A 23,142-nucleotide genomic window follows, 5' to 3' on the forward strand; every position below is an offset into this window, starting at 1 on the left:
ATGCTTTTCAGTTGATTCGATGACGATATCGATGCAGCTTCTTTCTACAAGAACGGCTGGAAACTGGATGGATTGCGACATATGGGAGCTCCTCTTTGTTCATGTTGGTTGACATTACATTGCATTACCGCCATCTGCTGGGCTGTTCCTTGGCCCAGCTATCCGTATATGCCCTGCGTGTAAGCAGGGAAGACGGTAATATTCCAGAGGGTGGCAGGTTAGTGAAAATCTTCAGTGGAGCTATAAAGGTTATCCCAGTAATTGTATGGGGTCCAAGTGTGAAAGAGGCTCCAATCTACAGAAAGTACTTAAACAGCCCCTTCCACACAATAAAGAATCCTTTGGTGGTTCTACACAATAGAGCGAGAGACGAAGATAGTGAATCTATCTATCCCCCCTTGCACCCACCACATCCACCACTCAGCCAGCTGCTTATCTGTACCGCCGCTTTTAGAGGAGAGATGGATGGAGAGGATGAGGAGGAGAAGGACGATGAAGGAGAATTTGCAGGAGAGGCAGGATGCAGAATGATTGCCCCCCCGGATTGGCTATAGAGAGACTGAATGAGGAATGGACAGCGACCGTCTGTTAACTATAAATAGATATTCAAAAAAGACGGTAACAATATCAGAGACCAGAATTTGGCAGGTGGTGGTTATAATTTTGTGTCATGTGTCAAATCCCTCTCAATAATGGGGCCGACTGATGCAGTGCCAGGCGGAGATAAAGAGAAGCATTTGGGCATCAGGAAGGGCCTGACCTCACACACACAGCGTATAGCTCCCTTGATGTTGGCGGTGCTGGTGTTGTCGATCCTTGTGTGTTCCTGAGATGACATCCATCTTGTTGGGTCCTGGCCAACATACACCTCGATCCTCCCCTCTCCTCACTATCACTCACACACTCACTCAACCGCTCACTCACTCACTCACCAAATGCGATTTTATTTAAAAATGAAAAATATTGCTAAAGTTTAATAAGCTGCAGAAAAAGATACTAAATAATGGATAAAAAAAATCATTAAAAAAAAATCAAATTTTAAAGAGGCATGGCAAAGCTTAAGTATTAAAAAATGAGGTAATACACAGGACGGGGTAATACCGCGCGGAACGGAGTGCTCCTGCTCCACAGAGAGCGCCCGCTGGTGTTATGTTAATCACGTTGTATTATATCAGACTATATTGTAGCATATAAGACCTCTAAATGTTGTCAGATTGAATGCATATGACATGATTGTCGTAATATTGAGAAAGTTAACTTCTTCGTAGAGACGGTCCTTTAATAGATTTGCTGCTCGTCGCCTATAGACAGCAGTGGGAAACCCTGAGAAGTCAATTTATTTTATAAATATATAATATATATATATAAAGATATATAATATCATATATATATATATATATGATCAGTCTACGATTGGTCCGGCCTTACCAATCAGGTAAGGAAATTCCTAGAGTCCAGTATGTGCTATACTTTATATATATTTATTTGTATATATAAATTGATATAGAGATGGAAAGATTGATAGATATAGAGATCTAGATAGATAGAGAGATCCATAGATATCTAGATGACAGATAACTAAGGCATGTAGGAGTGTAATGCCTCATTGTCCGATGCCGGGTCGTATACTCCCTCTGGGGGAGGGAGTCCAGCTGTGCCAATCAGACATACACTGATTGGCATCAGTGTATGTCTGATTGGGTTGCAGGCTTTACCTTCTTTCCTTTTTCTTTCTACGTAAAACATACTGCTTTGCACATATTGCAAATTCCTTTAATGACAACACAGCATATTTAAACTGCAGAATAAATCTATTCTTAAAATAAAATATATTAAGGTGAGCTGATTATTTTTTGAATAAGAAGTCACCCACCGCTGACTTCAAATAAAGTCATGGTTTCAAAAACACCACTGACTTCCAAATCCTGTGTGTGTGTGTGTGCGTGTTTGTGTGTGTGCATAAAGGTTTTGTTCCGTGAAGTAATTTGTTGCATGTTTGCTGGCCTAAACCCTTTCAGGGTTTTTTATCGTTGTTTGGCCCAGTCTCCGAGCCCATGAAGCACAACTGAAACGCCAGCATAGAAAACTATCTCATGGAGCAAGGCTAGGCTAGGTGGAGCCATTTTGTTGTAATGAGTCTCAAGCAGACAGCTGGAAAGTGTTCATCTTTAATTAAAAGATAAATTCATTTTTGAGACATAATGTGTACATGGGACCTTGTAAGCATTTGACAACCTTTGGAAACCACTTTTATTTAGTCTGGCAACAAAACCAGAAATTCCTATTTGGGCAGAAAATGTAAACAGACAGCCGTGGCGTCACATGAAATGGGATGTGAATATTTCTTAAAAGGGACATATTATACCACCAGGTGTGAGTGGGATTAGCCGTACAAGCCGTTTAGAAAATCTGCCCCGTATGACGTAAGGCTAATCACACTCACACCTGCTTGTATAATATGTCCCCTTTAAATTGTGTTTGCTGGCACGCTGATCATTAATCCCCAAGCGTAACAGAAAAAAAATATCTGTTGATATATTGAGCCTGGGGCGGTAGGTTCAATATATCTCTTGAAAACAAATATATATATATATATATATATATATATACAGCCTATCGATATATTGAACCTGGAAGGGTAGGTTCAATATATTGCTTGAAGAAAAAAAAGAAAAACGTCTATATATTGCGTCTAGGGAGGTAGGTTCAATATATCGCTTAAAAAAAGTAACTAATCTATACACAGCGCACAGGGATCACCCCTGATGAGACGCAGGAGGAGCCAGGCCCGGAATCACCCCACAGTGCTCGGAACCTCCACGTACCAGTAGCCCCAGACCCAGGCAGAGTAACCGAACATCGTCGGGTCAAGTGGCCTCCGGCCAGTAAGGAGAGACAGTGGCTCCAGTTCGATGACGATGTGGATACGATCTTAGAATCAGCAGCCAAGGGCGACACAGACGGGAAGCTCAAAACCATGGCAACCATCATCATCAGCCTTGCTGTCGAGAGGTTTGGTACAGTGGAGAAGTTGGGTACCAAGACCCCCTACATGAACAACCGTAGGGCAGAGAAGATCAGCCAGTTAAGGCAGGAGCTGCGGGTCCTGAAGCGGCAGTACAAGGTAGCGCGAGAAGAGGAAAGGGATGCACTATCAGAACTTCGCGGCATCCTCAGGAAGAAGCTCACCACTCTTCGAAGGGCAGAATGGCACAGACGGCGGGGGAAAGAGAGGGCCAAGAGGCGGTCTGCCTTCATCGCAAACCCCTTTGGAGTCACCAAGCAGTTGCTTGGGCAAAAACGAAGTGGAAAACTTGTTTGTCCCAAAGAGGAGATTGACAACCATCTCTGCAACACATACAGTGATGCTGCTTGGGAGGAAGACCTAGGTCCCTACAGATCTTTGATAGAGCCCCCAGGACCCACCACAGACTTCAACAGCAAGGAGCCCAGTTGGAAGGAGATTCAGGAAGTTGTCAAGGCAGCCAGAGCCAGTTCAGCCCCTGGACCAAGCGGAGTGCCCTACAAACTATACAAGAGGTGTCCCAGACTCCTTCACCGGCTGTGGAAGATCCTGAGGGTTATCTGGAGGAGGGGAAAGGTAGCCCAACAATGGAGATTTGCAGAAGGTGTCTGGATTCCCAAGGAGGAGAATGCTAAGAACATCGAGCAGTTCAGAACGATCTCGCTGCTCAGCGTTGAGGGGAAGATATTCTTCGCCATCCTATCCCGTCGGTTGACGGAGTTCCTCCTGAAGAACGAGTACATCGACACCTCTGTACAGAAGGGCGGAATCCCAAAGGTGCCAGGATGCCTCGAACATACAGGTGTGGTCACACAGTTGATCAGAGAGGCAAGAGAAGGGAAAGGAGACCTAGCAGTGCTGTGGCTCGATCTCACCAACGCTTATGGATCCATTCCTCATAAGCTAGTGGAAACAGCACTGGACCGGCACCATGTCCCAGGTAAAATTAGGGACCTTATCTTGGACTATTACAAGAGTTTCAAGCTGAGAGTCACCTCTGGGACGGTCACATCTGAGTGGCATCGGCTGGAGAAAGGGATCATCACTGGATGCACTATTTCAGTGATTCTCTTTGCCTTGGCCATGAACATGCTGGTCAAGTCAGCAGAAGTCGAGTGCAGAGGTCCGATCACCAAGTCTGGAGTCCGCCAGCCCCCCATCAGAGCCTTTATGGACGACCTGACAGTAACGACGACGTCAGTGCCGGGGTGCCGATGGATCCTTCAGGGCTTGGAGAAGATCATCACCTGGGCTCGGATGTGTTTCAAGCCTGCAAAATCTAGGTCCCTGGTGCTCAAGAGAGGGAAAGTGACTGATAAGTTCCGCTTCTCTCTGGACGGCACCCAGATTCCATCAGTCACCGAGAAACCCATCAAGAGCCTCGGAAAGACCTTTGATTGCACCCTGAAGGACGCTGCATCCATCAAGGCCACAAATCGGGAGCTGGAGGCGTGGCTGACAGCAGTGGACAAGTCGGGTCTGCCTGGTAAATTCAAGGCCTGGATTTACCAGCATGGTGTTCTCCCCAGGATTCTGTGGCCCCTGCTTGTGTACGAGTTCCCAATAACAACAGTACAGGGCTTCGAGAGGAGGATCAGCCGTTACCTCCGTAGATGGCTGGGCCTGCCACGAAGCCTGAGTAGCATCGCTCTATACGGGCACAACAACAAACTGAAGCTCCCCATTAGCAGCCTGAATGAGGAGTTCATGGTAACCCGTGCAAGGGAGGTGCTGCAGTACAGGGAATCCAGTGATCCAAAGGTCTCCCAGGCTGGCATCGAAGTCAGGACTGGAAGGAAGTGGAGGGCGCAGGAAGCAGTCGAGCAGGCGGAGTCACGCTTGCGTCACAGCGTGCTGGTCGGCCCAGTGTCATCTGGACGAGCAGGGCTTGGTAGCGTTGCAACCACACGCTACGACAAAGCCCTGGGCAAAGACAGACGCCGATTGGTCCAAGAGGAAGTAAGAACTGGCGTGGAGGAACTGCGTGCTAGCCAGATGGTGGGGATGCGACAGCAAGGCGCATGGACGAGATGGGAACAGGCAGTGGACCGCAAGATCTCCTGGTCTGAGCTTTGGCAAGCTGAGCCTTACCGGATCAAGTTCCTGATTGCGTCCGTCTATGACGTCTTGCCCAGCCCATCCAACCTCTTCTGCTGGGGCAAGGTTGACGCACCATCATGTCCTCTGTGCCTCAGAAGGGGAACGCTAGAGCACATCCTCAGCTGTTGCTCCAAAGCCCTGGGAGAAGGACGCTACACTTGGCGCCACGACCAGGTGCTGAAGGCGATAGCAGAAACCATCTTCACTAGCATCACCCAGAACAAGCCTCTCCGACCAGCAAGGCAGGCGATTGCTTTCATTCGAGCAGGGGAGAAGCCTAAGCCCAAGCCAAGGGGGGCAGCGGGACTTCTTGGAACCGCACCGGACTGGCAGATGAAGGCCGACCTGGGGAAGCAGCTCAAATTCCCAGAGCAAATCGTGGAAACCACCCTGAGACCAGACATAGTTCTGTTCTCAGATTCAACCAAACAGGTGGTCCTACTGGAGCTGACAGTTCCCTGGGAGGAGCGCATGGAAGAGGCCAATGAGAGGAAGCGTGCCAAGTATGCCAACTTAGTGGAGGAGTGCCGCAGACGGGGGTGGCGTGCCCGGTGTGTGCCAATAGAGGTGGGCTGTAGAGGCTTTGCAGCGCGATCTCTCTGCAAAGCATACAGCATGCTTGGAGTCACAGGTGCACGTCAGAGAAAGGCCATCAAGACCACCACAGAGGCAGCTGAGAAGGCCTCTAGATGGCTGTGGATCAAGAGGGGCGATCCGTGGGTACATGCTACTTAGACACAAGTTGGGACTTGATCAATCCCGGCTGGGTCGCCTGGTTGAGGGTGTATGATGTTGCGAGACCCGAAACACCCAATGACCCCAGGTTCCATCACTGATGATGTGTCTAAGTGCATCAATAGATGTATATTAAACTATACACCATATCGATATATATTGAACCTTGGAGAGAAGGTTCAATATATTGCTTGACGAAAAAGAAAAGCTGTCGATTTATTGAGGCTGGGGGGGTAGGTTCAATATATCGCTAGAAAAGAAGAACAAATCAGTCTAGCCTGGGGGGTTAGGAGGCAGCGGGGGCAACGACTACTCTTGACTGTCAAAAATTAAATAAAAGATTTATGTGATGATGAAATTATTATTACATTTTAATTTATTTGTGGAAAATTATCTATGTTCAATGTGTGTTTTTAATACTGAATAATTACATGCAAATGTTGGAAATATTGAAGGAAAATTGCCAAGTGGCTTTGTAAGGCTGGAGGGCCAACCGACGTTACTCTGAGTATGTTACGTCCGGGGCTAGCCACTGAAGGGAGACAAAGAAGCCAACGCTCACTTTTGCCGCCTTTGAGAATAAAAAATAACCAATCATAATTCAGTTTCACTGTTGCAAGGTAAATCATCCATTCCATGCTAACCATAGGAAGGGCGGTCAGCCACGCAAATGAGCCTTCTAGTTCCAGTTGCCGCCTTGTCATGCATTACATTTAAGCAGCACGCACCATGAATGAACTTTACTTTATGTAGTTGAAGTTGAACTTTGTCTGCACCTCCAAACAAACAGACACCCTCCCTCTCGACATGACATCAGGGGAAAAAGGCTTGACCACGAAACCGAGACCACCTCCTCCTTCTCCTCCTCCTCCTCCTCCTCCTCCTCCTCCTCCTCCGGCTGGACCTCGACCTTTCGTGCAAAGGGGGGGGGGGGGGGCTTTGTATAAACAGTCTGTTATTGAGCAACTGTTTCCCGTAAGATGTAATTAGCATAAAAAAACTGACTGATATTCGTAATTAACCAGAAATTTTCAAGCGGCCGCCAAATATCATGATGATCATTTAGGGGCATGTTCATTTTCTTTGTAAATGTGGACTGTACATGGTGACAGATTTGTTTGGATGCTGCTTGGGGCGGGAGAATAGTTCAGGTGATGGGTGGAGTTCAAGAGGGACTCACCTGTGTGATTGATTATTATCTGAACCTTTCTCGTAAATTAATTTGATTAATCATGTGACATAAAAGGCACCAGGTGTGAGTGTGATCAGCCATTACAAACCGTTTGACAATCTGCCCTTCTCTGTGCCGTAGTGACAGAAATAAGTGTCAACCTACATACTTCATACATCTAGGTGGACACACCCAGTGGGGATATCACTCAGTCATGGCAGATTTTCAAACGGCGTTTGATGGCTTATCTCACTCACACCTGGTGTTATGAAGGGGGCCCTTTAAAGTGGAATACCATGTGGGTTGAACGCAGTTTTATTTTATATTACCAAAGTGATTACTTAGGAACTAGTTCTCTAAGGATCAAGGGCGCTGATCTCATTACAACTCAGAGGAGGACATCAATAATATCACCAACGTATATATAAAATGAGCTGCCATAAGACACCATTAATTGTTTATGCGACTGTTCAAACCACTGTGCAGGATATATGGGGGACATATACAAAACTGCTCAAAAGTGTTATGTTTATGTGTGAAATATTTCATAAGTGGAGTCGGCCTATGTTTAATATATGCTCTCAATTACATCATTTATGTAGAAAGAATTTATATTTGGGGGACAACATGTTTTTCAGAAGTTGAAGTGGACTCGTCCACTCCATCCCCCCTCTCCACGCATGCGAGGACTAGCAAAAATTATAAACTTTTGCAGCTAATAAGTAAATTGCATGTCAGGACATCTTTGTATATTGGAACTTAAAATTGTAACACAAATGTACATGGGGTGCATGATGGAAAATAAAGACAGATTTATTTAAATTGCTTTTTATTTGAAGTCTTCAAAGCATACATTAACATACTAATGAGAGTTACTTTACTAAGAGATCTTGATGCATTTCATTGAAAGGCCGCGTTGGCTTTCTCATGAGTTAAATAGGGTTTTATCCCAGTAACCAGAGGCAGGCAAAAACCAAACCAAGAACAAACCCAGTTTCAGACTCTGGAAAAACCGTCACCCTCAAAGGCAGCAATCATAAAGGCTATTGCATATAAACACCACTATGGCGGCCCATCACCAATTTTACATCCCCCACCACCACGATCCCCCCCCAACAACCAGCGAGAGGCGGTCGGCTTAAATGTTTTCAGGCCTCACCACAAAGAGGTAGTCATACCTTCCACCGGCGCAGGGGTACGTTGCAGGGGTACGTTGCATACAGGACACACAAGCGAGATTATCCTTGAAGTCCATGACGTGGATGAATCTTCCTTGGCAGCTTAACAGCAGACGGTTGCAGTAGCGGAAGATTTCCTGGTACTGGAAGTTGTACGTGGCCATTGTCATTCTGGCCGCAGGCAGTGAATCACACCGCACGCCACTGTCGGAACAGTCGCTATGATTGTTGAAGAGGTCCAGCTGCCAGTGAACCTTTTTTTCCTCCAAGATAGCGCTGGTGTGGACAGGTGTGATGTGAGTTTGACTTGTCCACGGTCTCGACGAGTTTCCATAAGCAACGCTCCACGGCGATCCGGTGTAAATCCTGGGCTGGTAATCCCGGTCGTTACTCTTGAAGGTTGAGCTGTTCTTCAGAATGCCGAAGGGCAGCAAGTGAGCCGCGAACCCTTTCAGAAGTTTCTCCTGATACAGAGCCTTATGGGTGACGAGGAAGGCGGAGGTGAACTGTAGCTTGTAGAGATCCGTAGCGGGGATCATAGGGAAGCGGACGAGGGTCAACAAGGCGGCCTGTTGCTTCTTACAGCTCGTCGGGTTCACCTTTGAGATCCAGTCCTCAAGCGCTCCAAGGACGAAGGTCTCGTCCGGCACCACCAGGTCAGAGTGAGACAGAAGGGTCTCCAGCAGTTTCGCCGACACAGAAGACCAGGCCCTGGAGGTTGTGAGGTTCTGGAAGTTCCACACCATGTACCGGCGACAGTTCTCCGGCAGGCTATTTCCGTAATTTTCTGAAGAGAGAAAATGAATGGGATATTGACTTTCGGAACCAGAGTTGTTAAAAAAGGGGACACTCACTGTTAAACTCTATGACTGTGAAAACTGCTTTTGCTAAATCTGCTGCGCCCCCCCCCACCCCCACCACATTCCCCAGTGGAGAATTAATCTCAGAACAGAAAAGCCCACCTTCGTTAAACGCCTTTCCAGTGGGAGCAAATATGTCTCCTTGGGAGTGCAGCTGATGACACACCGTCCACGCGGGCGGATCCCAGTCATTGTGACACACGGCTCCCCCTACCAAGTGAGGGTAGACCTTCACCTGGCCCAGGTGACCGGTCTTCAACCCTCCCTTCGGCAGGGATGCGGGAAGGGGGTGTGCTGAGGGTGCTGCAGCACCCCCCTCTGGTTGGGGCTGTAACTGCAACGGGCTTTCTGGTGCACAAATATGATTGAGTTTGTGTTTGGGAGACAGCAAATATCTATATAACACTTCACGTTATGAATGAATAAAACGGATGAATGAACAGGCTGGGCAGCAACAGCTATATAATGAAACGCCTGTAATGTAATACATCATTGAGTGATTAGGTGATCAATTGAGAGATTTTCACAGTAGGCCTATCAAACAAGAGAACAAAACAAATAAGAGGAAACTAGTTTATCAGGTGATCTATTTGCAATTGAAGTAATGGAATTGTAGTTGAACTTACCGAAAAGTAAATTAAATTTCATGGATCTGAGAGGAGAAACATGGAGAAGCAAAATCCACAAAGCAGACAGCATGGTCCCGTGCTTCTGCATGTTGGCTACTGAGAGATGTTTTAACCTGTAGGTTATTGACTCCAGCCTAATTGTGCAACTGAGTTGGTGTAAAATCAAAGTACTCTGAGCAGGCGCGTCGTTAGACCGGGGCATTCAAGGCTATAGCCCCGGATCTTTTGGGAATAGCCCCGGATTGCTGTGCCGTCAAAAAAATAATAGAAAACATAATAATGATGAAAATAGGCCCGTAGAGTCTACTTCTTTGTGGTTGCATTACCAGCAACCACAGATGCAACATTGTAGAAAGTGAAAACCGCAAAATTCTGACGTGTCCATGTATAGGTAGATTTAGAATAATTTGTTGCAAAATGTTGCAAATTCAACGTCGGTATTCTTTTTTCTCTATGCATAGCGCTTCTCGTCGATATTGCTGTTTCGTGCTGCCAGGTCTTTTAGTGAGATCAGAGAGTGTTGAGAAGGACAGTAATAAAATGTCTTTGGTAAGATGGATATAAGAAGAGAGACCCGCAAAGAATTCCGCCAGGCTGATTACTGCGGGATAACTATTGCGATATAAAAGTTCCTTGCAGCGCCATCCAGCAACCTGAGCTGTGCGACCGCAACCTCTCACCCACTCAACACACGCAACACATACGATCTGTCAACGTCGCAACCAATTCGATTTTGTCTAGAGGGGAGTAAGCGCCCCCTCCCGAAGTGGTACAGCCCAGGTCGGCCTTGAACTGCGATTGGTCAGAAAGACTTAACAGCTAATGACAACATTGAACTCTTGTGCAGGCTCGAACAGAGTGACACACAAATACACGCAAACAAACCCACACTTTTAAGGAGTTTTTCACCTGCTCCGTATCCAACTTGTTCCACGCTTAAAGCACCCAGGCTACTAGTATGCGCGAGCTGGGGCTCTCATGTTCCCCCCTGCGGTGTATTCCTTGTCCACATCTCCTGCCATCCAGTTGTCATACTATTGATGCAGACTGGCTTTGAACGGCTGAGTCCATGGATGTACTTTGCGTGTGCCGTGTTTTCCCGCCGATGTGGCGAAGCTTTATGGTTATGCTGTTGAGAGCTTAAATAAATGGACTATATAAGTTGACCATGAACAATTATTGAAGATTAACATTTTGTTCAGCTAATTTGACAACTGACAGATGCAATATTGTAGTCAGTGAAAACCGCAAAATTCTGACGCGTACATTTATGGGCAGATTTAGATTTTTTTGCAAAATGCTGCAAATTTTGTTCTCTATCCATAGCGCATCACGTAGATAATGCTGTTTATTCTACTTCATTTAAGAATGCTCGATTCTGATTGGCTGGGAGGGGTGCATTAATCCGGCATATTGCCCGCTGACTTGTCGGTTCTACTTGCTGCTGACTGAGCACAGTAGATCAATACGCCGCTTGTATCGTTTTCTATCACATACATTTCAAACATGAGGTCCGTTGTAAAAATAAACCAAGGAGTGCATGTTTGATCGATCGTCATTAAAGCTGACTTGATACGAATGTAACAACTACGTTGTTAAACTAGTGAGATCAGATCCAGCCTTGTGTGGTTGCTATAGAAACGCGTTACCTACAGTTGAGCTAACGTTATTCACCGTAGTTCTAAAGGGAACTACTTTTCGAGGGAGATGAAATTAAACAGAGCATACATTTAATAAGCATGCAATACGAATAAGAAAAAGGCTAATTATTAAAGTATATGAATTGTTTTATTATGTTGGCCGGCGCGAAGTAGAATAAACGGAATAATCACCTCAAGGCAGGGCAATAAACAGTTTGATATGCCCGGCTCGCGGAAGGTTACCGCCCTCGACTTCGTCTCGGGCGGTAAGCCGTCCACGAGCCGGGCATATCAAACTGTTTATTGCCCGGCCTCTCGGTGATTATTCCTTACTTATTCTACTTCATTTAAGAACGCACGATTCTGATTGCCTGGGAGGGGTGCATTAATCCGGCTTATACCACGGTCTGCGGGAATACTCGATTCTGATTGGATGCAGGGTGTGCATTAACTCCTGATATACGGACACCTGGACAAGTAGTTCCGTCAAATTGTCTGTTTACCGTTCTCAATTAATGCGCTAGCTGGCGTATCCATAGATGTCTATGGGCGTATCGTCTCTAAAATAGTAGTAACCATAGCAACGGGAAACAAAACAAAGCTCAGCGGACTATAATACCTCCCGCTACCTCCCGTTCTAAAGTCGTAGCTATGGTCCGTCCTAATTACTGGAGGAGTGAACAACGTTTCCGTTGCATGAGAACCCAACGGGCGTGTAATGATGGTTCCGGGTATTAGTCGGACCCTCAGGCGTAACCAGGGAAACAAATGTATGTTTTGTGGAAAACTTTATATTCAGATTGTAAAACGCATGAAAATATAAATGAATGGTCTTAATTTGGTCACCGTTGGTAAGTGACCGTGGTATAAGCGGGATAATGCCCTTCGAGGTGTCCATTATGTAAGGGATAATGCCCGACGAGGTGTCCATTATCAGGAATTAATGGACGACGTGGAGGCGTGAACCGTCCGACGCGAAGCGGAGGACGGTTGCCTCCGCGAAGTCCATTAATTCCTGATAATGGACACCTCGAAGGGCATTATCCCGCTTATACCACGGTCACTTACCAACGGTGACCAAATTAAGACCATTAATTTATATTTTCATGCGTTTTACAATCCGAATATAAAGTTTTCCACAAAACATACATTTGTTTGCCTGGTTACGCCTGAGGGTCTGACTAATACCCGGAACCACCATTACACGCCCGTTGGGTTCTCATGCAACGGAAACGTTGTTCACTCCTCCAGTAATTAGGACGGGCCATAGCTACGACTTTAGAACGGGAGGTAGCGGGAGGTATTATAGTCCGCTCAGCTTTGTTTTGTTTCCCGTTGCTATGGTTACTACTATTTTAGAGACGATACGCCAGCTAGCGCATTAATTGAGAACGGTAAACAGACAATTTGACGGAACTACTTGTCCAGGTGTCCGTATATCAGGAGTTAATGCACACCCTGCATCCAATCAGAATCGAGTATTCCCGCAGACCGTGGTATAACAGGAATTAATGGACTTCGCGGAGGCAACCGTCCTCCGCTTCGCGTCGGACGGTTCACGCCTCCACGTCGTCCATTAATTCCTGATAATGGACACCTCGTCGGGCATTATCCCTTACATATTGCCCGCTGATTTGTCGGTTCTACTTGCTGCTGACTGAGCACAGTAGATCAATACGCCGCTTGCATCGTTTTCTATCACATACATTTCCAAGATGAGGTCCATAGTAAAAATAAACCAAGGAGTGCATGTTTGATCGATCGTCATTAAAGCTGACTTGATACGAATGTAGCAGCTACGTTATTAAACTAGTGATCAGATCCAGCCTCGTGTGGCACTGGTTGCTATAGAAACGAGTTACCTACAGCTGAGCTAACGTTATTCACCGTAGTTCTAAAGGGAACTACTTTTCGAGGGAGATGAACTTAAACAGAGTATACATTTAATAAGCATGCAATACGAATGCAATACGAATTTATTATGTTGGCCGGCGCGAAGTAGAATAAACGGAATAATCACCTCAAGGCAGGGCAATAAACAGTTTGATATGCCCGGCTCGCGGAAGGTTACCACCCTCGACTTCGTCTCGGGCGGTAAGCCGTCCACGAGCCGGGCATATCAAACTGTTTATTGCCCGGCCTCTCGGTGATTATTCCTTACTTATTCTACTTCATTTAAGAATGCTCGATTCTGATTGGCTGGGAGGGGTGCATTAATCCGGCTTATACCACGGTCTGCGGGAATACTCGATTCTGATTGGATGCAGGGTGTGCATTAACTCCTGATATACGGACACCTGGACAAGTAGTTCCGTCAAATTGTCTGTTTACCGTTCTCAATTAATGCGCTAGCTGGCGTATCGTCTCTAAAATAGTAGTAACCATAGCAACGGGAAACAAAACAAAGCTCAGCGGACTATAATACCTCCCGCTACCTCCCGTTCTAAAGTCGTAGCTATGGTCCGTCCTAATTACTGGAGGAGTGAACAACGTTTCCGTTGCATGAGAACCCAACGGGCGTGTAATGGTGGTTCCGGGTATTAGTCAGACCCTCAGGCGTAACCAGGCAAACAAATGTATGTTTTGTGGAAAACTTTATATTCGGATTGTAAAACGCATGAAAATATAAATTAATGGTCTTAATTTGGTCACCGTTGGTAAGTGACCGTGGTATAAGCGGGATAATGCCCTTCGAGGTGTCCATTATCAGGAATTAATGGACGACGTGGAGGCGTGAACCGTCCGACGCGAAGCGGAGGACGGTTGCCTCCGCGAAGTCGGGCATTATCCCTTACATATTGCCCGCTGATTTGTCGGTTCTACTTGCTGCTGACTGAGCACAGTAGATCAATACGCCGCTTGTATCGTTTTCTATCACATACATTTCAAACATGAGGTCCGTTGTAAAAATAAACCAAGGAGTGCATGTTTGATCGATCGTCATTAAAGCTGACTTGATACGAATGTAACAACTACGTTGTTAAACTAGTGAGATCAGATCCAGCCTTGTGTGGTTGCTATAGAAACGCGTTACCTACAGTTGAGCTAACGTTATTCACCGTAGTTCTAAAGGGAACTACTTTTCGAGGGAGATGAAATCAAACAGAGCATACATTTAATAAGCATGCAATACGAATAAGAAAAAGGCTAATTATTAAAGTATATGAATTGTTTTATGTTGGCCGGCGCGAAGTAATAATCACCTCAAGGCAGGGCAATAAACAGTTTGATATGCCCGGCTCGCGGAAGGTTACCGCCCTCGACTTCGTCTCGGGCGGTAAGCCGTCCACGAGCCGGGCATATCAAACTGTTTATTGCCCGGCCTCTCGGTGATTATTCCTTACTTAGTGCTGCACTAGTTTGCACAGATTCAGGAGACCCGCAGTGAATTCATTTTATTAAAGCTCTAAGCAAATGAGCCTTCTAGTCAGTTGCCGCCTTGCCATGCATTACATTTAAGCAGCACGCACCATGAATGAACTTTACCCAATGAAGTTGAACTTTGTCTGCACATATTAGAAGCATTGCGCTCTGCTGAGACACTGTTAAGTGTCTAGTTTGTTTTAGTTATATTCTAATGCACCTCCACAAGATGCGTCACGCGAGTAGGCCTATGTATTTTTTAAAAGTTGTGTAGGCCTACGCTTTAGAAAAGACATGCATGTGCGGATGCACTGTACGCGTTCATGAATGCTCGTCCCTGGTGAGCTCGGCAAGGAACCACATCTGAATATATCGCTTGAAGAAAAGAAAAGTACATCAAAATAGCATATCAATATGTTAAACCTAGGGGGGTAGGATCAATATATCGCTTGAAGAAAAATAAAAGACATCGATATACCCTATCGATATATTGAGCCTGGTGGGGGTACTTCAATATATCGCTTGAAAAAAATTAAATTATCTATTGATTTATTCAGCCTTGTGGGTAGGTTCAATATATTGCTTGAAAAACAACAAAATCTAAATAGCCCATATATTTAGCCTGGAGGGGTAGGTTCAATATATCGCTAGAAAAAAGGAAAAATCTGTCGATATATAGGTTGGGGGTAAATTGAAAAAATAGCTTGAAGAAAAAAAATAATCTGTCGATATATTGTCACGATCCTATTGTTGGCTAATGTTAAGCTGGTGGGTAACTGGTTGTCATGGTAACTGTGGGAGTGGCTCTGTCACACCAAATTTGTACCGGGTGCTGTCACACCAAATTTGTACCGGGTGCCTGTTTGTACCGCCTACGTAATCCATACGTAATCCATTCCAAACCTGCCTGGCAACAGACGATCGCGTCGAACGTTGCCTGGCAACGGACGATCGCGTTGAATGGTTGCTTGAACGTGGGAAGGTTCAAGAACATTTGCGAACTCGTTCATTGAGCGCGACAAGACATATAACACTTATTTTACAAATTACATTTATTAGCATTCCTAACTTTATATTTGTATTGTATTGTATTGCATTTAGCTATTTCCCTACACAGCTAAATGTTATGGGGATAACGTGAATAATAATAATAAAAAACATTTACCAGTTAGTAAATGCCTGCTCACCTATCTACCCATCTATCTATCTATCTATCTATCTATCTATCTATCTATCTATCTATCTATCTATCTATCTATCTATCTATCTATCTATCTATCTATCTATCTATCTATCTATCTATCTATCTATCTATCTATCTATCTATCTATTACCTATAATCTATTCTCTAGATTAAATTAAGGAAATTAAATTAACACAAGCTAGCTAGACTATGATACACTTTAAACACTCAGTTTACTAGCTAAATTCGATTAAACAATTAAATACAACACAAATATAAAGTAAAAACAAGTGTTATCTAGCGATCCGATTATGTTATTTCATCTTTGGCAACATGAGCGCGATCCTTTTTTGAAACCTGCCTGGCAATAACAAATTTGGCACCCGGTACAAATTTGGTGTGACAGTGCCAAATTTGTACCGGGTACGTAGTAATCAGTTGTCCGTTGCCAGGCAACGCACAACAGATTACGTAAGGGGTTCGTCTGTTGCAAGGCAGGTTTCAAAAAAAATTCCCGCTCATGTTGCCAAAGACGAAATAACATAATACAGATGACGGATCGCTAGATAACACTTGTTTTTACTTTATATTTGTATTGTACGTAATTGTTTAATCGAATTTAGCTAGTAAACTGAGTGTTTAAAGTGTATCATAGTCTAACTAGCTTTTGTTAATTAATTGCCTTAATTTAATTTAGATAATAGATAGATTATAGGTAATAGATAGATAAATAGGTTAGCAGGCATTTACTAACTGGTAAACGTTTTTTATTATTATTCACTTTATCCCCATAACATTAAGATATACGTTTATAATATATGTATAGAAAAGTAGATAACTTGAAACAAGCACAGTATGGGGAAATATATTTATTTAACAAAGTGGCAGATATTTTGTGATCTAAGAATAGGATTAATGAGGCTGGTTGTTATCTCATCTCAGGAGGAGTTAAATCAATCTGAACGCTAGGGCATAAATCATTTTCTGAACCTGTCTGTCTTCTCTATGTAGAATATATTAACACTGTTTGCACTATTGTCCACTGCACTAACACAACATACTGACACTACCTTATACATAGCATCTCTTAACCCATTCAATCTCAGTCTCATTTCAAGTAATCTAACACCAGGCCACATATGAATAACATTTAATTATTTGCCTCAGATATACAACTAACATTGACAACAATCTTATAATGATCATGCTTCAATATAAAATGAAAAAGGTGATAATGCAGTTTCTTGATGCATGTCAATTATAAGCGCTGAGTGACAGGTCTAGCTTGTTCCAGGTTCAGATTGATGCACCACACTTCGAGAAGATGCTGATTCTTGATGTCCCTGGTGTTCTTTGGCCTCTGCATGGTTAACTCTTCCTGTCACGATGTCTTTGAGATAAGGATAGACGAAGAAGGAAACAAATCCACAATGAAAAACAGAAATGGAATGGAAAAATGGTCTGTTTTAGTAGTAAGCCCACTCACCGACGTCAAGGTCAGATAGAGAGGTTTCTTTTTTTTTTTAAGGCTGACACAACTCAACTCAAATGTATTTATAGAACACATTTAAAAACAACGGTTGACCAAAGTGCTGTACAATCAAAAATAGCAAAAGCGTTAAACATAGATTATTTATTCCAGAAATTAATCATTTATCAGGCTATATTATACTGTTTAGAAGATGCATCAAATATATACAATATCCATAACATACAAACAGCAATATTGACAGTAGAACTATTAAGGAAAATCTGAATATTAACAAGAATCAAATAAGTCTCCAGCAAAGGGACTCATACATACCAGTCCTACAAAAGAAGAAGACTGTGCAGAATAGTTAGAATATAATTTGACAATTTGGACAAATGTATTCATAAATATTGTGTATATGGGCAAGACAGGACTGGTGAAAGGGCCTACCACACCTTCTGCATGGGACCAGAGGTGCTTTTCCTTGCCCAATGGTCCATCTGCAGAGGCAGTGCACATCGACATCAATGGCGAATGGTTCGGCAGTGGGGGACCTCATGGCTCTAGAGAAGAGTTGCACTTCTCCAGCCTGAAAACAGGAAAAGAGGTGACTGCGCATTTGTCCTTGCTAGTATTGGACTGTGGTGGGACCTTCACCGCTGCAGAGAGCAAAACTGTTGGCAATAGCAAACAGTCCACAATCTGATCCACCTGCCTGCTGCTGTATGTCAGGCCACTGCAGTCGGACACTCTTCCCTGGAAAAGCAAGCAGACCTGTGACCTGTTCAATGAAGACCTCTGTCCTAGTGTGTCCTAGGGAGTCAAATGTTTACTGAACCTCCCTGGCAGCCTATGTCACTTACCGTAACCCAGTGATTTGCAGAAACATTGAGTATCTGTACAAACCCTTGTGCTGGCTCGGTCAAAGTGGACAGCAAGGCTAGGGAGTTGGTGGCGCAGAGTCCGTTGACGTTGGGGTACTTAGCCTTAAGCAGGGCCTGAGCATGGTCCATAGCATGGTCATCCAACCAAGTACTTGGATTGCTGAGCATGGCCCTGAAGTCCTCCACCCTATTGCTCAGTGAAACTGGATAAGCCTGGCCTGGCTGGACACTAGTGATGACAACATCACAGTCCTGAAACCAAAAAAACAAACATCTCACTCATTTAGCAACAATGTTAGCATGTAATAGAGCAACCAAAGTATTTATTAAGTGAAATTAAGACTGACTGAAATATTTACCTCTAGTGGGTCCTCCTCCAACTCTGAATCTGCTGACTCAGATAGATTGGACACAGTCTCCTTGGTGGGCCAGGCAGCCTGGGATCCTAGAGGGGAAAGAAGCACCTTATCAAAAAGCTTCATAATCACTTCTCAGTATTGTCTATTAGTATAGTCTAGAAGATTTTAATAATTAAATTAACATATTTCTCCGCACAGGCTACACTGAAGCATAGGGTTTCCTGGTCTTCAATGGTTTTCCATCCAAGGTCTCCAGCTGCACAAGGTTATTGTCAGTAACCTCAGTAACCCTGAAAATATCAAACATCAATGTGAGAGCTAGATGAGTTTTGTTTTATATATATATATATAAATAAATATATAATTAAAGAAAGGATACGTGTTGGAAAATTTGACATAAAGTCAAACATTTAATTGTATTTATTTATTGGCAGGATAAGCCCCTTGAGATGAAGCATCTTGTTTTCGAGGGGGTCCTCGAAACTTGATGCCTTTGATGTCACAACCATTTTTGGGTATCTTAACCATTTACCTGTACACAGTTGGCCAATCTGGGTCCATGGTTTGACCATGCCTTCCACGCTTCCTCTCATTCTTCTTCAGGACCTCCATGCCTGGCGTGATCCTGAAGCGCTTGGTCCCCCTCTTGGTCCTCCTCTTGTATGCCTCTTTCTGTCTCTCCTGGGCCTTCTGTATGTTGGCAGTCACCTGATGCAGGATAGTTAATTTATATATGAATATTCTGCCCTCGCAATTGCCTTTCTGTGCACATAAATACATAATGATAATAATATAAATAATGATTTGCTTCCCATTTATAAAACACTTGCCTTGTCAATGACCTTTCCATCACTCTCAGCCCCTGCCTGGACATACTTCTCAATATCCTCCTTATCTGGAGAAGCAATGTCCACATCATCTGGAAGATCTCCAGTGGTCTAAAGTAACAGGAAAAAGAAAGTTTACTTTTTTGGTATTACAAAGTGTAATACCAAAAAAGTCAACCACTACACACCTCTGAAAGCAGAGGTGGCTCCCGTCCATACATCAGACGAAAGGGCGAATACCTGGCAGAGGCTTGGACACAACAGTTATTTGAAAAAACAATTTCTTTAATTTGTCTTCCCACCTCTCCTGTTGTCCATCAAGGGTCTTGCCAATGGACCTCTTCAGTGTCTGATTGGTCCTCTCATCCAGTCCATTGGTCTGTAAAAACAGCAAAGTACAAGCAAGGGGAATAGAGAATTGAAAGAGTGTCACAGATATGTATAAGTTAATAGTAACATTATTTAGAAGCTTATCAATCTTTCTTTTATGTCAGTTATCTTTCTTCATTACACAGCTTTGTTGAATACTCGATTCTGATTGGTCAATTAGGGCATTCTACAGACTGTTATTTCTGTATAGCAGACCGCTGCTATGAATAACAGACTTTTGCTATGGACGCCATTCTGATCATATTCGCGTCGGGGTCCTGCATCAACCTGTTGGGGGTTATTTCTCAATAATGACCGTCTCACTGTACATTATACCAGACATAATATACACTATACCTGAGGATGGTATGCTGATGTGATTCGGTGCTTGACACCAAACTCCTCAAAAAGGGACTTGTTCACCTGAATTAAGGAATTCAACAATCGAGTTATCCGGCAGGGGGAGCAGCCCGGGGCCCGGCGGCAGAGGAAAAGCCGGCGTGGGCGACAGAAATGACGGAACTGATAAGGGCCGTATCACAGCAGCCGTCACGCATTCTACAGCGCCCCGACCAAAGAGCCTGCTGGGGGTGTGGCCAACCTGGACATTTGGTCAGAGATTGCCCCACTTCACGTGCGGGTCCGGGAAATGCCACGGGGCCCGCACAGGGGGGGATGTGCGGACCTTAAACAGTTCTTCCCCCGCCTCCCCCGCCCCAGCTGTACCAGAAACGGAGGGGCCACGTCATCACAGGCGGGGGAGCCAAGACCCACTTCCCCCAGAAGCAGATGTCATCAAAGCTTCAAAGACGGCGGTGGTGGTGGGTCGACTCGGTGGCGGGGATTCATGCTATGTCCCTGTGGCCGTGGAGGGGTTGCCGTGTTCAGCCCTGGTGGATACCGGTTCATCAGTGACTGTGCTCAGACCAGACGTGTGCCCGGAGTGGATTCGGTTGGAGCCCACTAGGGATGGGCCGATAGTCGATTCTATCGACTATCGACGATAGATGGATTCCATCGTCGATCGTCTCAAGTAGCCGATAAAAAGGCGATAATTATATTTTAATAATTAATTTTTAATTTTTTTTTTTTTATTATATATTTTTTAAAAGCGCTGTGGTAGCTATTTTTTTCAACTTAAAAAGCCCCGCAAATTGTAATTGAAATTAACTGGCACCGGTGGAAAACATACTATGTAGCGCTGACCTGCCGTATTCACTCACTGCTGCGAGAGGAGAGGGGAGGGGCTCGAAACCTACCGGTCTGCTCGCACGGCGAAATGACATCACACCCCGCTGCACCATTTCCGGGTCACAGCTGTGGTACATGAGCTGTGTTCGAAATCGTTCCCTATTCACTCACTCACTATTCCCTATAGTGTTCATGATATAGTGCACTACATAGGGAACGAACAAACGAGAATTCGGACACTACGCTGAACATTTCTAAACGTCATTTGCGTCAGTAAATGCGCCGGGTATTTGTGTGACGCAGACAGATGCGCCCAGATCATGTAAACAAACCGGGAACTCTCGAGGAAAGCTGGAGGTTGTATTGATGTTGAATGTTACATTTCCTTGAACAAGATTTTTCTTATTAATTTTGAATGTTTCATTTTCTTGTTAAATCCCAAATAAATTGTTGATATTTCTAAACGAAAGCCGGAGACTCCATCATTAAATGTATTCGTTTTCGCCGCTTGCGGTTATTGAGCTTCTTCTTCTCCTCCGGAAAAACACGACCGCATTGCATTGTGGTATATGGGAGTAACACGTAGGGAACATCATATGTACACTCACATTTTGGGTATTTTAAGTGCACAATATAGGGCATGAAATTAACCAGTGAGAATTCGAACAACACTACAAAATAGCGAGCACCCTATATAGTGCACTATATCCGTGATAGGGAACGATTTCGAACACAAATACGAGCTGTGTGTCATCAGCGTGTGTCATCATGACAGCGCCGCCGGCGCCGACGTATCGAAACTTAAATCAGCGGAGGCTCACGGCTCACGCTGGTCCAAGGGGAAGACCATCGTATTCGTTTTTAAGAAAAAATGCGAAAAATAAAAACGCGATTTTTTTCAAAGTGATAAAGTATTATAAATAATTAATATTATACAATTATTTTAAAGTTGCCCCCCCCCGATAGTATCGACTATCGGCGATCGCTAGGGGGCGCTATCGGACGATGGAAGCTTGTAGACGATTGCCCAACCCTAGAGCCCACTGACGTGCAGCTGCGCACGGCCACAGGGGGGCTGGCCCCGATGAACGGTACGGGGCTACTTACATTGACTTTGGGGGGAAAGGACGTACGTCACCCAGTGTGGGTAGCAGCGGTGCAGGAACCATGTATTCTGGGCTTTGACTTTTTGAAGGCCACAGGTTGTCGACTCGATCTGGACGGGGGCACGGTGAGCTTCCGAGGGGTGCCTGTGATCGCTTTGTTGCCCACTGGCTCTGATTCGGGGCCGCCCATGGGGCCCCTCTCGCCGGCAGTGTGTGCAGTAGAGCCCGAAGTCAGCGATCCCCTGCCCGGGGCGTCCGTAACCTTTCCCATGACTTATGTGCCCCAAGCAGCCCAGGCCCAGTCACGACGACTGGAGGAGGGGGCGTTGCCGCCGACCGTGAGGGAGATATGGCTAAAGAACCGGGAGGGGCTGGACGACCAGCAGCAGGAGCGGTTGTGGCAGTTGTTGCTCGAGTTCCAGGACAGTTTTGCTATGAGGGAGGATGACGTGGGCCGGACACCCTTGGTGCTGCACGAGATCGACACTGGGGAGGCCAGGCCTATAAAGTGTCGGCCAGGTCGTCTCCCTTTGGCACGTCAGGAGGCGTGTGACCAAGCAGTGGAGGACATGCTGCAGGCAGGCGTAATTGAGCCTTGTGACAGTCCTTTGGCGTCCGCTGTCGTCATGGTCCGAACGCCCCCTGGCAGCTCTGCCCAGACTACAGGCCGGTGAACGGGGTGACCAAAAAAGATTCGTACCCGCAGCCGCGCATCGACGAGTCCCTGGACTTGGTCTCGGGATCGTCCTGGTTCTCTGCCTTTGACCTCCGCAGTGGGTACTACCAGGTGCCCCTCTCCCCAGAAGCAAGACCCAAGACAGCGTTCTGCACGGGCCGGGGTTTGTGGCAGTTCAAAGTCCTTAGTTTTGAACTGTGTAATGCTCCAGCCACCTTCGCCCGCCTGATGGACCGGGTTTTGTCAGGCATCCCCCGCCAACAGTGCCTGGTATACCTGGACGATATCCTGGCGCATGGCAGCTCCTTTGACTCCCCCTTCGAGTCCCTGCGCCGGGTGCTGGAACGGATCCGTGCAGCGGGCCTGAAGCTGCAC

At 45.3% G+C, this 23,142-nt stretch overlaps 1 protein-coding gene and 2 long non-coding RNA genes across 3 annotated transcripts; all 3 read right to left on the bottom strand.

Annotated features, from left to right (window-relative positions):
- Positions 1-7,826: 7,826 nt before the first annotated feature.
- On the bottom strand, positions 7,827-10,373 carry LOC130390523 (galectin-3-binding protein A-like). The gene is made up of 3 exons (XM_056600523.1): positions 9,696-10,373; positions 9,172-9,417; positions 7,827-8,996 (listed from the first exon to the last, which is right to left on the bottom strand). Exons 1-3 carry the CDS (start codon positions 9,898-9,900, stop codon positions 8,170-8,172), a joined length of 1,278 nt encoding a protein of 425 aa, XP_056456498.1. The 5' UTR covers positions 9,901-10,373; the 3' UTR covers positions 7,827-8,169.
- Positions 10,374-16,748: 6,375 nt separating this feature from the next.
- On the bottom strand, positions 16,749-18,883 carry LOC130390831 (uncharacterized). Its single transcript, XR_008896826.1, has 4 exons — positions 18,795-18,883; positions 18,599-18,684; positions 17,811-18,491; positions 16,749-17,274 (listed from the first exon to the last, which is right to left on the bottom strand). It is a non-coding gene; the product is annotated as an uncharacterized LOC130390831 (long non-coding RNA).
- Positions 18,884-19,080: 197 nt separating this feature from the next.
- LOC130390832 (uncharacterized) lies at positions 19,081-20,212 on the bottom strand. The gene is made up of 4 exons (XR_008896827.1): positions 20,152-20,212; positions 19,728-19,804; positions 19,441-19,536; positions 19,081-19,306 (listed from the first exon to the last, which is right to left on the bottom strand). It is a non-coding gene; the product is annotated as an uncharacterized LOC130390832 (long non-coding RNA).
- Between the last annotated feature and the right edge of the window lie 2,930 nt (positions 20,213-23,142).

The sequence above is a fragment of the Gadus chalcogrammus genome, chromosome 10, assembly GCF_026213295.1.
Source record: "Gadus chalcogrammus isolate NIFS_2021 chromosome 10, NIFS_Gcha_1.0, whole genome shotgun sequence".
NCBI lineage: Eukaryota > Metazoa > Chordata > Actinopteri > Gadiformes > Gadidae > Gadus > Gadus chalcogrammus.

Coding starts and splice junctions, on each gene's coding strand:
- LOC130390523 (XM_056600523.1), bottom strand. CDS start 9,900: ATGCCCCGGTCTAACGACGCGCCTGCTCAGAGTACTTTGATTTTACAC. Junction 9,418..9,695: donor GAAATTTAATTTACTTTTCG/GTAAGTTCAACT, acceptor TTTGTGCACCAG/AAAGCCCGTTGCAGTTACAG. Junction 8,997..9,171: donor TGGAAAGGCGTTTAACGAAG/GTGGGCTTTTCT, acceptor TTCTCTCTTCAG/AAAATTACGGAAATAGCCTG.